Source organism: Terrapene carolina, unplaced genomic scaffold (assembly GCF_002925995.2).
Source record: "Terrapene carolina triunguis isolate 2854851 unplaced genomic scaffold, T_m_triunguis-2.0 Scaffold68, whole genome shotgun sequence".
Lineage (NCBI taxonomy): Eukaryota > Metazoa > Chordata > Testudines > Emydidae > Terrapene > Terrapene triunguis.
This window is the reverse complement of record NW_020664419.1, coordinates 77,679,281-77,694,824: the sequence shown is the minus strand read 5'-3', so window position 1 is coordinate 77,694,824 and position 15,544 is coordinate 77,679,281. Positions and strand designations below refer to the sequence as shown.

Genomic DNA, 15,544 nt, shown 5'->3' with positions numbered 1-15,544 from the left:
AACATAACAAAAGTAGCTTAAGAATCCATACAATTCTGTGACAGACTAGAGCACCCACCTCCCAGTTGGTGCTTGCAGAAAGAAACGCTTTCTGGGGTGATTATTTTAAGAGTTGATCAGTGGAAGGAAGAATCCATCTCTCCCAGGAGCTCAGTTAGGGGTTTACCCTGAGCCAACAGCTGAGGCGGAACAAAACCACCCCTGGAGCTTGGGATGTAATGTGGTTTTTAAGTGCAACTCTCACTATCACCTTGACAATCGAATATTTTCTTAGGCCTCCATAATTAAAAAGAAACAGTTTGAAAATGAAATAGCTTACTGAAATAATAACGAGAAATCAATTTCAAGAGACCCATTTAGTGATGCAAAAGAGACATAATATGGTAGTCTAAGTCTATATTCATTTACAGTGGTTTTACACTGGCATAACCCCATTGACTTCAGTGAAGTTTCTCCTGATTTACACAGTGCAAAAGAGCTCAGAATCAGGATCAGTATCAGGTACTTTGGAGTTAGTCCCAGAGAATAACTCCCCTAATTCCCCTGGCATCAAGAAAAAAAAGTAAAATTGACAGTTCATACCAAAGAGAGGGCTCATGTTATGTCTTATTAGGTAATTATGGTAGCGGATTAAATGCACCCATGTTATAGTTTGTTTCCACTGGCTGTCCTTGGAGATATTATATTCTGTTCCTTCACTTTCAATTTGGTCCTTTTCACTTTGTATGATTTCTTCATTTTTGATAGAAGAGGCCATAAGGTTTTTATAGCGAACCTCATATCCATCTGCAAATGCAAAAACAATTAAACCTAACTCACACTCATTTTATTCAACCTTGCAATTTGCAAGTTTAAAAGCTAAGGTGTACTTCACAGCAGAAAGAAACTAAAATGCACACCAACAGAGAATTTTATTTTCAATGCTATTTCTGAGTCTTGTGCTGAACTTTATCATCTGCAGCTGAAATGCCCTTTGTGACCCCAGCAATGTGGCTATACAAGGGAAGCAACAGTAAAGCCCTTTCCAACCTGCTTTCGTATTTGTTTACCAGTCAGGAGAAAATGTTTTTAACATTCAATATTTTAACATCAGGAGCCATATTCTGCCTGGTCCTTATGTGAATTCAAGCTGGGGTGGGGGGCAGGAGGAGAGGCACATGGCGTCTTCAACCTCTTTGTGTGCAAAACTGCAGTTCCTGTGCTCAGGGGAGCACAGTCCCCTGAGGACATGGAGACTGTAGACACAAACGGTTTGGGAAGGAGGAGGAGGAATATATTCCCACCCCTTTCTGCACCAGCCTGGGAAGCAGGCTGTACCCAATAAAGGGGGGGGGCAGGCAGTAGGTGCACTGTCCTTGAGCTAGAAAACTCCTGAAAGAAATGACTCCCCATGGGCCCCATAGGACAGTGTGACTTCTCTTAGGCCTGGTCTACACTACGAGTTTAGGTCGAATTTAGCAGCGTTAAATCGAATTAAGCCTGGACACGTCCACACGACAAAGCCCTTTTTTTCGACTTAAAGGGCCCTTTAAACCGGTTTCTTTACTCCACCTCCGACGAGGGGATTAGCGCTGAAATCGGCCTTTCCGGGTCGGATTTGGGGTAGTGTGGATGGAATTGGACGTTATTGGCCTCCGGGAGCTATCCCACAGTGCTTCATTGTGACCGCTCTGGACAGCACTCTCAACTCAGATGCACTGACCAGGTAGACAGGAAAAGCCCCCCGAACTTTTGAATTTCATTTCCTGTTTGCCCAGCGTGGAGAGCACAGGTGACCACGCAGAGCTCATCAGCACAGGTAACCATGATGGAGTTCCAGGATCGCAAAAGAGCTCCAGCATGGACCGAACAGGAGGTACGGGATCTGCTCGCCATATGGGGAGACGAATCAGTGCTAGCTGAACTCCGTAGCAGTAAACGAAATGGCAAAATATTAGAAAAAGTCTCAAAGGCCATGAAGGACAGAGGCCATAACAGGGACGCACAGCAGTGCCGCGTGAAAATTAAGGAGCTAAGGCAAGCCTACCACAAAGCCAGAGAGGCAAAAGGAAGGTCCGGGGCATAGCCGCGGACATGCCGCTTTTACGCGGAGCTGCATGCCATGCTAGGGGGTGCAGCCACCACTACCCCAACCGTGTGCTTTGACTCCATCAATGGAGAATCACGCAACAGGGAAGCGGGTTCAGGGTATGAGGAAGATGATGATGAAGACAATGAAGATAGCTCACAGCAAGGAAGCGGAGAAACCGGTTTCCCCAACAGCCAGGATATGTTTATCACCCTGGACCAGGAACCAGTAACCCCCGAACTCACCCAAGGCGTGCTCCCAGACCCTGAGGGCACACAAGGGACCTCTGGTGAGTGTACCTTTGTAAATATTACACATGGTTTAAAAGCAAGCGTGTTTAATGATTAATTTGCCCTGGCAATCGCGGCCAGTACAGCTACTGAAAAAGTCTGTTAACGTGTATGGGGATGGAGCGGAAATCCTCCAGGGACATCTCCAGAAAGCTCTCCTTCGTGTACTCCCAAAGCCTTTGCAAAAGGTTTCTGGGGAGGGCTGCCTTATCCCGTCCACCATGGTAGGACACTTTACCACGCCAGGCCAGTAGCACGTAGTCTGGAATCATTGCATAACAAAGCATGGCAGAGTATGGTCCCAGTGTTTGCTGGCATGCAGACAACATCCATTCCTTATCTCTCTTTGTTATCCTCAGGAGAGTGATATCATTCACGGTCACCTGGTTGAAATGGGGTGATTTTATTAAGGGGACATTCAGAGGTGCCCGTTCCTGCTCGGCTGAAGAGAAATATTCCCCGCTGTTAGCCACGCGGTGGGGGGGAGGGGTGAAGTGATCATTCCAGAGAATTGGGTGTGGGGGGAGGGGAAGGGGGCTAGTTGGGTTTATGCTGCATGTTAACCCGGAAACCGCAGGCTCCTCCTTTTACATTGCAAACCCATTTGAATGGCCAACCCAACGGGTGCTTGGTATGGGAAATGAGGGCGCTGCTGTTTGAAACCATTCCCACATGTTATGAAGGTTAAAAAAGCCAAAAGACTGTGGCTTACCATGGCTGCCTGCAAGCCGAATTCTGTTGCCTGGCACTGCGTGAGTGATCTCTCACAGCAAACCGGCAGGCCCTCAATATAAGAGGAAAAATGCGACCTTGTAACGAAAGCACATGTGCTGTGTAATGTGAACAGCAAAATTTAACATGAAAGAATGTAGCCATTGTTCTCTAAAATGTGTCTTTTTTAACCACCTCTCCCTTCTCCTCCACCAGCTGCAAATGTTTCTCCTTTGCAGAGGCTAGTGAAGATTAGAAGGAGAAAACGGCGGACTCGGGATGATATGTTCTCGGAGCTCCAGATGTCCTCCCATGCTGACAGAGCACAGCAGAATGCATGGAGGCAGTCAATGTCAGAGTGCAAAAAAGCACAATATGAACGAGAGGAGAGGTGGCAGGCTGAATCGCGGGCTGAAGAGAGCAAGTGGCAGGCTGAAGAGGATAGGTGGCGTCAGATTGCTGACAGAAAGCAAGAGTTGATGCTCCGGCTGCTGAAGCATCAAACTGATATGCTCCAGCGTATGGTTGAGCTGCAGGAAAGGCAGCAGGAGCAGAGACCGCCGCTACAGCCCCTGTGTAACCAACAGCCCTCCTTCCCAAGTTCCATTGCCTCCTCACCCAGACGCCCAAGAACGCGGTGGGGGGGCCTCCAGCCACCCAGCCACTCCACCCCAGATGATTGCCCAAGCATCAGAGGGCTGGCCTTCAATAAGTGTTAAAGTTTTAATGTTTTAAACTGCAGTGTGTCCTTTTCCTTCCCTCCTCCCCCACCCCTCCCAGGCTACCTTGGCAGTTATCCCCCTAGTTGTGTGATGAATTAATAAAGAATGCATGAATGTGAAGTAACAATGACTTTATTGCCTCTGCAAGAGGTGCTCGAAGGGGGGAGGGGAGGGTGGTTAGTTTACAGGGAAGTAGAGTGAACCGGGGGGGGCGGGAGGGTTCATCAAGCAGAAACAAACAGAAGTTTCACACCGTAGCCTGGCCAGTCACAAAACTGGTTTTCAAAGCTTCTCTGATGCGCACCGCGCCCTGCTGTACTCTTCTAACCGCCCTGGTGTCTGGCTGCACGTATTCAGCGGCCAGGCGATTTGCCTCAACCTCCCACCCCGCCATAAATGTCTCCCCCTTACTCTCACAGATATTGTGGAGCGCACAGCAAGCAGCAATAACAATTGGAATATTGGTTTCGCTGAGGTCTATCCGAGTCAGTAAACTGTGCCAGTGCGCTCTTAAACTTCCAAATACACATTCTACCACTATTCGGCACTTGCTCAGCCTATAGTTGAACACGTCCTGACTACTGTCCAGGCTGCCTGTGTACGGTTTCATGAGCCATGGCATTAAGGGGTAGGCTGGGTCCCCAAGGATAACTATAGGCATTTCAACATCCCCAATGGTTATTTTCTGGTCCGGGAAGAAAGTCCCTTCCTCCAGCTTTTGAAACAGACCAGAGTTCCTGAAGACGCGAGCATCATGTTCCTTTCCCAGCCATCCCACGTTGATGTTAGTGAAACATCCCTTGTGATCCACCAGGGCTTGCAGCAGCATTGAAAAGTACCCTTTGCGGTTTATGTACTTGGTGGCTTGGTGCTCCGGTGACAAGATAGGGATATGGGTTCCGTCTATCGCCCCACCACAGTTTGGGAATCCCATTGCAGCAAAGCCATCCACTATGACCTGCACGTTTCCCAGAGTCACTACCCTTGATATCAGCAGGTCTTTGATTGCGTTGGCTACTTGGATCACAGCAGCCCCCCACCGTAGATTTGCCCACTCCAAATTGATTCCTGACTGACCGGTAGCTGTCTGGCGTTGCAAGCTTCCACAGGGCTATCGCCACTCGCTTCTCAACTGTGAGGGCTGCTCTCATCCTGGTATTCTGGCACTTCAGGGCAGGGGAAAGCAAGTCACAAAGATCCATGAAAGTGCCCTTACGCATGCGAAAGTTTCGCAGCCACTGGGAATCGTCCCACACCTGCAACACGATGCGGTCCCACCAGTCTGTGCTTGTGTCCCGGGCCCAGAATCGGCATTCCACGGCATGAACCTGCCCCAGTAACACCATGATTTGCACATTGCTGGGGCCTGTACTTTGTGAGAGGTCTATGTCCATGTCAATTTCCTCATCACTCTCGTCGCCGCGCTGCAATCGCTGCAATCGCCTCCTCGCCTGGTTTTGCTTTGGCATGTTCTGGCTCTGCATATACTCCAGGACAATGCGCGTGGTGTTCATAGTGCTCATAATTGCCGCGGTGATCTGAGCGGGCTCCATGATCCCAGTGCTATGGCGTCTGGGCTGAAAAAAGGCGCGAAACTATTGTCTGACGGAGGGAGGGAGGGGCGAGTGACGACATGGCTCACAAGGAATTAAAATCAACAAAGGTGGCTGTGCATCAGGGAGAAACACAAACAACTGTCACACAGAATGGCCCCCCCAAAGATTGAACTCAAAACCCTGGGTTTAGCAGGCCGTTGATTTCACGGAGGGAGGGGAAAGCAAATGAATACAGAACAAATCTGGTCCATCTATCTTTTACATCTTAGGCTGGCAGCAGACAGTGCAGCATGACTGATAACCATCGTCATCTTCTGGGTGCTTGGCAGAAGATGCTGTATTACGATTGCTAGCCATCATCATCAAGACGGTTCAATAGGACTGCCGGAAGGACTGAGTCTCCAGGAGACAAAACATGTCTGCCCAGGTGCCTCTGACCGAACTCACAGAGGAGTACGACGATGATGGATACCAGTTGTAATACACCATCTACTGCCAAAAGGCAAGGAGCTGCTGCTGTATAGCAATGCAGCCCCACGTCTGCCAGCACCCAGATAGCCGATGACGGCTACCAGTCATACTGCACCGTCTACTGCCAAAAGGCAATTAGCTGTTGCTGTGTAGCAATGCAGTACCACGTCTGCCGGCATCCAGATGACATATGGTGACGGTGAGCTGAGCTGAGCGGGCTCCATGCTTGCCGTGGTACGTCGTCTGCACAGGTAACCCAGGTAAAATGGCGCGAATCGATTGTCTGCCATTGCTCTGACGGACGGGGAGGGGCCTGACGACATGTACCCAGAACCCCCCGCGACACTGGTTTTGCATCATCAGGCATTGGGATCTCAACCCAGAATTCCAATGGGCGGCGGAGACTGCGGGAACTGTGGGATAGCTACCCACAGTGCAATGCTCCGGAAGTCGACGCTAGCCTTGGTACTTTGGACGCAGTCCGCTGACTTAATGCACTTAAAGCATTTTATGTGGGGACACACACAATCGACTGTATAAAAACGATTTCTATAAAACCGGCTTCTATAAATTCGACCTAATTTCATAGTGTAGACATACCTTTACTCTGGGCTGTGCCTAACAGATGTGAACTAGCTCCAGCGTGCATATGGTTTTCTATATGATTCTTCCATTATGTCATATTAGGCCATTCCACATTTCCATGCTTTGGCTTTTGCCTTTAGTATCTCCGATCTTCCCATTGGTAGTGCACAGGCAGACTGCTAAGTGGGTGTAGAACACTACTGATGTCAATAGGGTTCGATCTGGGCACAGCATGTGCAATCCACTGCAGGATCAGACTTTGACTTTTCATTTTCACTGTGCAGTAGGTTCTAAACCCAACCTAATAAGACCATTATAATAAAAATCACTCTGTGTTCCAGTTATTTCTGATTTTTGATCTTTTGTTTAAGATCTCGTTTTACTTAATCCATGACAAACTCAAAAAGCACATTGGCCAATCTTATTTCTTTCTTTTAATGAAATCATTTAAAGGCCAGGTTACTTATACAATGTATGGGTCTCTGACCCTCCTTATAGAACTTGATCCTGATTTTGCAAGTGCACTGAATACTGAACTCCATGAAACCAGTTGGGCATCCTGCTCCCAGAATACTTGCAAGACCAAGCTCCTTTTTTGTTATTTCAATCCTTAGGAGTGATGGCTGGTGAGGCAGTCTCCTGCATGAAACTCCTTTGCCAACTTCAAAAAGGAAATAACTGACTGTAAAGTTCAGAGGGCACAATCTATACTCAGCAGGGAGTGGAGCAGAATGATCAGTGAGGCTAACACTCTACCCTGCTACTGCTGCCCTCCAGGGTAAGAAAAACTCTAAGAGCTAGGGAAGTTTCATCAGTTTTGCCAGTCTTGAGCTAAGGAACTAAGATCCAGAAGTGAGACTCATGCACAGATGCTATCTTTAAGGAAGCTATTATTAGCACAAAGCTCTCAGCACAAAAGAGAATGTAATCCGCACAATGCAACAGTAGAGATGGAGTAGTGAGTAGTAACACTTGTGTTTCAGCACATAACACAGGGAATCCTTGCATCTGCAGGCCAGGCAGCACTATTTGAACTATGCCTGATTTAGTCTCTTTTCCAATTCCTTGCTGTTTTCAAAGCCTACAAAATCTACCTCTACATTCTTTGTCTGTCTCTTACAACCATTCAAAAAAACCTTTGGTATTAATTCCCAGTGGCAATCTCCCAAAACAACAGTTTATGCTAATTATGTGTGCATATAGAAAAATAAGTAATGCCTCCATTATTCCCATTTTCATTGTTAAAGATCATTTGATTGTTAATTGTAAAAACAAAATGTAAAATGCCCACACTGTATATAAATGAAATTTTTACAATTTCCCTCATTAGTGCCTCTAAATCTAATATTTTACATGCTGTGTTGCTCATTTTCATTTTAATTCTCCTTTTCATATTATGGCTTATTACTTCCTTTCTACATCCTCCATTCTCCTTTGTATTCCCTCTCAAAACAACCAGGACAAACACCTGCAACATTTGCTAAAAGAAAAATGATAAGCAATTGTCAGCAAATGGAACTCATGCCAGACAATTAAATTAATGGAAGGCTATAGCACACAACCCATCTGTTTTTATAAACCAATCACAACACATCTATTTAACAGTGGTGTAGTAAGCAGTCATTGCTCCACTTCACCAACATGTATCAGACACAATAATTCCATCTACAGTAGTCATTTGGAATAACTGAAATTAAGTCATTGGAACAGAACGTTATCACAGCATCGAGGTTTTCTGTTTCAAAAAATATAAACATCTCTGTTTTGCCTTGGTATTTACATAGCATTTCAAAATCATTGTTCCACAGCAACACTTTATTTCACTGAAATTATTTCTTAAATAAAAACTGCCATTTCATCATTTTAATGAGCTCCATTGTTTGCAGAATAATTTTAGAGGTTGGAGAAAAATCTCCCTTTGTTAATTTTAGCTTTTATCATTCAGCAAACATGGATAATTTTTACTTTGTTTCTCAAATGGAGCTTGATTTTTAAGGAAATCTTTTTTGTTTACTTTTACTATGAGACTGATCTCTGTGTAGCTCTAGGAACAGGGTTTGTTATGAATCAACGAATGCAAGATCACAAAACATTATTTTTGGCTGGGTCTTACATAAAATCTACTGAATATATATTTTTTTATTTACTAGACTGGAAAGATAGTATTGGATAGTGGTTGATTAATAGGATATAATAACTATAATAGATTATAATTAGGGCTGCAGGTTTGTCACTGCCTGTGACTTTTCTCCCTGTCTGTGTGACTTTCCCAAAGGCTGGGTCACTGGCTCAATGCATAGCGGAGGCCCAGGAAGCAGTGGGAGGTAGGAGCTGGAGAGTGAACCTACCTCAGTCCAGTGAGGAGATATGAGGAGACTGGGAAGTGAGCGTTCACCAGGCACATCGTTGCTCAGGTTTGGCCCCACTATCCCTGCATCATGGGGGGAGGATAGGTGGGCCAAACTTCATTAAGTGGCATTATGACCTAGCATGTGGAGTCACAGTGCCTCTCAGGTTTGGCTCACATGCCCCTCCATCATAATGGGGGAGATGTGGGATGGTCAAACCTGAGCAGTAATGCAACCCTGCGCGCTAGGTCACAACAGTTGGAATGGGGCACTGGGCCCAACCCCGTGGAACAGCAGCTGCAGGAGCCTCTGCTGCAGAGTGAGCATGGGGCACCAGGAACAGTCCTGCAGGACAGGCACTGCAGGAGGCTGCCACTACCCAGGGTGAGTGCGAGGCAGGCTTGTTCTCTAGTCCCCTCTCCCTTCCTCACAGAGTGGGATTAGGGTTGCAGTGCTGGGGCTACTGCAGGTGGGGTGGGGCAAGGAGGAAGGTATTTTTTTTAAATAAAAAAAATCAGGGAGCAGTCACAATAAATGTAGTGACACATGACTTTTACTGAATTTACCATTTGTGCTCCAGGATTTTTCATAAAAAATGCCATGGCTAATCTGCAGCCCTAATAACTGCTTAATGTCAGAATTCCTTTGAAAAACAAATCAAACGGAACCTTACTGACTACTAGTAATATTTCTTTTTTTATTCCAAATTCAGACACTCCGAGGTAAAACTAACCTTTAGAGAAAAATTCTGCCCTAACCAGGGCCGGCTCCAGCTTTTTTGCCACCCCAAGCGGCAAAGAAAAAAAGAAAAGAAAAACCAGATTGAGCTGCCGCTGAAGAGACGGAGTGAAGGACCCACCATCGAATTGCTGCCGAAGACTAAAGTTTCAGAGTAGCAGCCGTGTTAGTCTGTATCCGCAAAAAGAACAGGAGTACTTGTGGCACCTTAGAGACTAACAAATTTATTAGAGCATAAGCTTTCGTGGGCTACAACCCACTTCTTCGGATGCATATTGAGTGAAACATATCAAGGAGATATATATACACACATACAGAGAGCATGAACAGGTGGGAGTTGTCTTACCAACTCTGAGAGGCCAATTAAGTGAGAGAAAAAAAACTTTTGAAGTGATAATCAAGGTAGCCAAGTACAGACAGTTAGATAAGAAGCAAGTGTGAGAATACTTACAAGGGGAGATAGATTCAATGTTTGTAATGGCTCAGCCATTCCCAATCCCTATTTAGCCCTGAGTTGATTGTATCTAGTTTGCATATCAATTCCAGCTCAGCAGTCTCTCGTTGGAGTCTGTTTTTGAAGTTTTTCTGTTTTAAGATAGCCACCCGCAGGTCTGTCATAGAATGGCCAGACAGGTTAAAGTGTTCTCCCACTGGTTTTTGAGTATTATGATTCCTGATGTCAGATTTGTGTCCATTAATTCTTTTGCGTAGAGACTGTCCGGTTTGGCCAATGTACATGGCAGAGGGGCATTGCTGGCACATGATGGCATATATCACATTGGTAGATGTGCAGGTGAACGAGCCCCTGATGGTATGGCTGATGTGATTAGGCCCTATGATGGTGTCACTTGAATAGATATGTGGACAGAGTTGGCATCGGGCTTTGTTACAAGGATAGGTTCCTGGGTCAGTGTTTTTGTTCAGTGATGTGTGGTTGCTGGTGAGTATTTGCTTTAGGTTGGGGGGTTGTCTGTAAGCAAGGACAGGTCTGTCTCCCAAGATCTGTGAGAGTAAAGGATCATCTTTCAGGATAGGTTGTAGATCTCTAATGATGCGCTGGAGAGGTTTTAGTTGGGGGCTGAAGGTGACAGCTAGTGGTGTTCTGTTATTTTCTTTGTTGGCCCTGTCTTGTAGGAGGTGACTTCTGGGTACTCGTCTGGCTCTGTCAATCTGTTTTTTCACTTCAGCAGGTGGGTATTGTAGTTTTAAGAATGCTTGATAGAGATCTTGTAGGTGCTTGTCTCTATCTGAGGGATTGGAGCAAATGCGGTTATATCTTAGAGCTTGGCTGTAGACAATGGATCGTGTGGTGTGTCCTGGATGGAAGCTGGAGGCATGTAGGTAAGTGTAGCGGTCAGTAGGTTTCCGGTACAGGGTGGTATTTATGTGACCATCGCTTATTAGCACAGTAGTGTCCAGGAAATGGACCGCTTGTGTGGATTGATCTAGGCTGAGGTTGATGGTAGGATGGAAATTATTGAAATCATGGTGGAATTCCTCAAGGGCTTCTTTTCCATGGGTCCAGATGATGAAGATGTCATCAATGTAGCGCAAGTAGAGTAGGGGCAAGTAGACTAAAGTGGAGCGCTTCAGCTGCCGCCGAAGTGCCGCTATGCCGCCCCAATAACAGACGGATTGCCGCCCCTTTCTATTGGCCGCCCCAGGCACCTGCTTCCTTCGCTGGTGCCTGCAGCCGGCCCTGGCCCTAACTCACTATGTGAAAAGAAGCAATGGTAGCTGACCAGAGGGTTGGGAGCCATCCCTCTAGGTCAGAAGTGGGCAAACTTTTTGGGTCAAGGGCCACATCTGGGTGGGAAAATTGTATGCAGGGCCAGGGCAGGGGATTGGGGTGCGGGGTGTGGGAGAGGGTGCGGTGTGCAAGAAGGGGCTCAGGGCAAGGGATTGGGGCAGAGGAGGGGTGCGGGGTGTATGAGGGGGCTCAGGGAAGGGGGTTGGGGTGCAGGAGGGGTGTAGGGTGCGGCAGGGGGCTCAGGGCAGGGGGTTGGGGTGCAGGAGGGGTGAGGGGTGTACAAGGGAGCTTAGGGCAGGGAACTAGGGTGCAGGGGGTGCGAGGTGCAGGCAGGGGGCTTAGGACAGGGAGTTGGGGGGCGGGGTGCAGGAGGGGTTTGGGCTCTGGCCCGGCGCTGCTTACCTAAAGCGGCTCCGGGGTGGCAGCGGCACGCACCAGGGCAGGATAGGCGCTCTGCATGCCTGCCCTGTCCCCGGCCCTGCGCCGCTCCAGAAAGCGCTGCGGCCCCTGGGGGATGGGGGGCGGAGGGCTCCACGTGTGCTGCCCTTGCCGCGCTTCCCGGTACCTCCCCTGAAGCTCCCATTGGCCGCGGTTCCCCATTCCCAGCCAATGGGAGCTGCGGGGGGCAGTGCCTGGAGGCAAGGGCAATGCACGGAGCCCTCTGACCCCCACCCGTGGGCCACAGGGACGTGGTGCCAGCCGCTTCTGAGAGCGGCGCGGGGCCCACGGCGCCACGGGGGGCAATCCTGCGGGCCGGATCCAAAGCCCCAAGGGGCCAGATCCAGCCCGCGGGCTGTAGTTTGCCCACCCCTGCTCTAGGCATAGGGCAGGTTGGCTCAGATAATCCTGATTCAGCATGCGCAGCTATCTTAAAAAGGAACAGTTTAGCAGTGTGTTCATCCCTCCCACCACACACACTGATTTACTTGCCAACCCCAGCATGCTCACAGGGAGTTAGGTACACAGTAACTCCCCTAACTCAGTTGGCCATGCTCCCTTGGTGATATGAAGTACTGGCAGGTGAGTTAGCTGGCACTAAAACCACTAGGAGTGTAATTTGCCCTGCTCCTGTAAGGGTATACTGGGGCAGTGGAAGATGTTCCCTCTTCTTTAAGTCTTGTACTTCTTTGCAAGGCCAGGAAGGATTTTGTCTTTATCTTACACGTATTACAAATAAAATGTATTGCAAGCATGAAAAACTAATAAGAAAGCTTTCATGTTTCTTTTCTGCCAAAAAAACACAAGTGATTGAACCTAATACCAAGGTAAACCAGATGATCTGACTTTGTAATATAATAGTGAATTTACATATTAAATTCACTGTTATATTACATGTGATGGATATTTTCCATTGATTATTAAATGCTCTAAAATTGTTAGATATAAAATAATACCAGACAAAAAATCTTTGTATGAAGCAAGAAGGTCCATAGAAGCAAATTCTGGGATGTTCTGTTGTGTTGTGGCTTTCACTTGGTGGCCTTTAACACTCTTCTTTCCAATTAATAGCTGAGAAGCAAGCATAGCTTCGCTGACCTAAAATTAACATTTAATTTAGTCAGAATCAGGTCATTGTAATATTTATACATATTGAGACTAGAAAACAGACTACAAAAAATTAAGCACCCAACATGAGAGGTGACTGGGGAAATCTTCCATTTCTCTCTGACATACAGTACATATCTCACTTAAATAGATAATTACTGTTGACAACTTAATTATTACACAAGTGATTTCAAATCAGACATCCTCACCTGGATGCCACTGATGTCTGCCCACATGTCAAATGCATATGCATACATATAAGGCACTTAATTCCTAGATTTGCATTGTATCAAAGTAAAAGCAACCTGTGTCAGACATGGCCAGGAGAGATTAAAAGCATTGCTCATACAGCATTCATTTTAAGTATTCCAAATAACATGCCTGGCAGAAGTCCCAATGAATTTTAGTTCTTGTCCCTCCTGCATTGTGTTCTCTTCACAGCTGGTAGGAGTAGAATACAGGGTATGTTTACACAGCAAAAAAAACCATGAGGCAGAGAGTCTCCGAGCTCATGTCAACTGACTTGGGCTCATGGGATTTGAGCTGTGAGGCTATAGCAGTGTAGATGTTTGGCTCAGGCTGGAGCCCGAACTTTGAAACCTGGCAACGGGGTGGGCCGCAGAGTCCAGGCTCTAGCCCGAGTCTGAACACCTACACTGCTATTTTTAGTCCAGCAATGCAAGCCTGTCAAGGCTAATTCCCCACTCTGGCACTTCGAGTGCAGAAGGTGGGGGCCCGCAAGGATTCTAAAAATTAATACTGGCCACTCCAGGCTTGTATTAAACTCCCAAGGTTACAGCTTCTCTCTGACCTTGGATGAGTAGATGCTGCCACCACCCAAGTGCAAAATCCCTTTGAGAATCCAGGAAGACGCACTTGGGAATTCCTCCTTGTGGGGTACCCTCAAGCCCTTTCCATCCCCCCCCCCGCCCCCGGGGAAGAGCTGAGAAAGAAAGAAAAAAGAAATCAGCCGTCGTCACCAGCTAATTAAACAACATGTGCACAAACCTCTTTAAGAGGCACAAATTCAATTCTGTTCTAAAAAATGGTAAATATTATTAATAAAAAAAAAGAAAGAAAATACATCTGGGAACTTAGGCATTTGCTAGATTTAAAAAAAAACAACTACAAGGATTAAGCATCAAGAATAGCTTTCTTGAGGTCCAGCTTAAAGGTTACAAGCAAAACAAAAAGCAGCTGGGGTTAGCACAGAGGAATCCACAAGCCATAAAGGAATAAAAGAGATAAACCTAATAGCATCTTTCTAGACATTTCCTGATCTACTTACATATCTGGGGTTTCAAATGAGTAGTTTCTAGGTATGATACTGAGGATTTTTCATACCTGGCCCAAGCTTCTTACAGCATAGCTTCTCTGTCCCTTCTCTTCGGGAGAACAACCACAGACAGACAAAAGGGGAGTCTTGTTTCAATTTTAAAAAGTTCTAGCCTTCCCATTGGCTCTTTTGGCCAGGTGCCCACTCACTTCCTTTTACCTACGCATAGCAGTGAGACTTTTTAACCCTTTACAGGTAGAGCAATTAGAGAACAGCTACTAAGAGGGATTTTATAGTTACTGGCTGGCTGGGTGTCCATAAAAGGGAGCTACTCACCCCTCTTCATTTATCACAGAACCCGAGTCAACTGACCCAGGGTCTGAGACTCACTGCCACAGGATTTTTTTTTTTGCTGTGTAGTCATACCCAAAGATAGAATCAAGCACAAAAAATCTCCCCCAAATATCATACCAACCTGTGTAGCTGCTCTGATTGCAATCCAGGCCTGTGCTCTGTACACTTCAGTTACATGGGGGATTCTCTCAGTAGAAGCCAAGTGTTCTTTGGGAGTAGTCTAAAATTTAGCAACAGTTCATAATTAGGTTGGTAGGTTTGCCATGGAAATACATAGTTGGTGGGGAGCAGGTCCTGGAGGAGTCATGGTAGTTAAGTTACAGAAATCAGTAACATTTGTGAAAAGTCACAGATGTATTTTTAAAACCACCCAAACTATATAAATGGGTCTCCACTATAGTTTTGTATTTTTGAAGGCACATCATGATCCCTCTCTTTTACATAGTTCTTGTATACAGCTTTTTCCATTTTTTGTCAGTAAACATTGTCTTGAATTTTAAGCGACACCTTTCTACTACCTCTTTTTTCCTTACCTATTGACCTGTATTTCCCTGATGGTCTAGTACTTGTAACTGTATCTTGCAGTACACTAGTCTTTTGTGTCTGCAATGTTGCCCCTCATCTCCAGTTGTAAAACACTATACAAATAACAATATGCTGAGTAACGGCAGTCTGAAAAACGTTTGAAGGTTCAGTTTATAATGATACTTTGTTTGAGAACCACAAATTCATTAGTACAGAATCTGAAACTAAGCCACAATTTTGGGGTTATTCTTCTGACCTCAATGTTTTCCTGTTTATTTTAAACCATTTTTACATATATTAACATTGCAAAAAATAGCATAAACCAAATTAACTAAATTAGAATCCTATTGCTGTACTTTATGTTAGTATTATTTATTTGTAATATATATTGTGGTAGTGTCCACAATGTGCTAAAAGAAGACGTGGTCCATGCTCTGAGGAGGTTACGATCTAAAAAAAGGAGGATGTACCTTTGTTTTGGAGGCCTCTATCTTAACAGTTTGTGAAGCCTCTTCCTTATATGTAGCCAAATGGAAATATAACAGTGCTATCTCCAGGTAGGATTTCCTTATCAGCCTGCAAAAATAAACACACAGATGCATTGA

At 46.0% G+C, this 15,544-nt stretch overlaps 1 protein-coding gene across 1 annotated transcript in view; it reads right to left on the bottom strand.

Annotated features, from left to right (window-relative positions):
* The window catches only part of CFAP54 (cilia and flagella associated protein 54), a 199,539-nt gene that overhangs the window by 28,886 nt on the left and 155,109 nt on the right, over positions 1-15,544 (bottom strand). Inside the window, exons 58-61 of the mRNA XM_026649001.1 lie at positions 15,410-15,515; positions 14,536-14,634; positions 12,634-12,775; positions 583-786 (exon numbers count right to left, since the gene is read on the bottom strand). Coding sequence (XP_026504786.1) covers positions 583-786; positions 12,634-12,775; positions 14,536-14,634; positions 15,410-15,515 — 551 coding nt within the window. The remainder of the gene's footprint in view (positions 1-582; positions 787-12,633; positions 12,776-14,535; positions 14,635-15,409; positions 15,516-15,544) is intronic.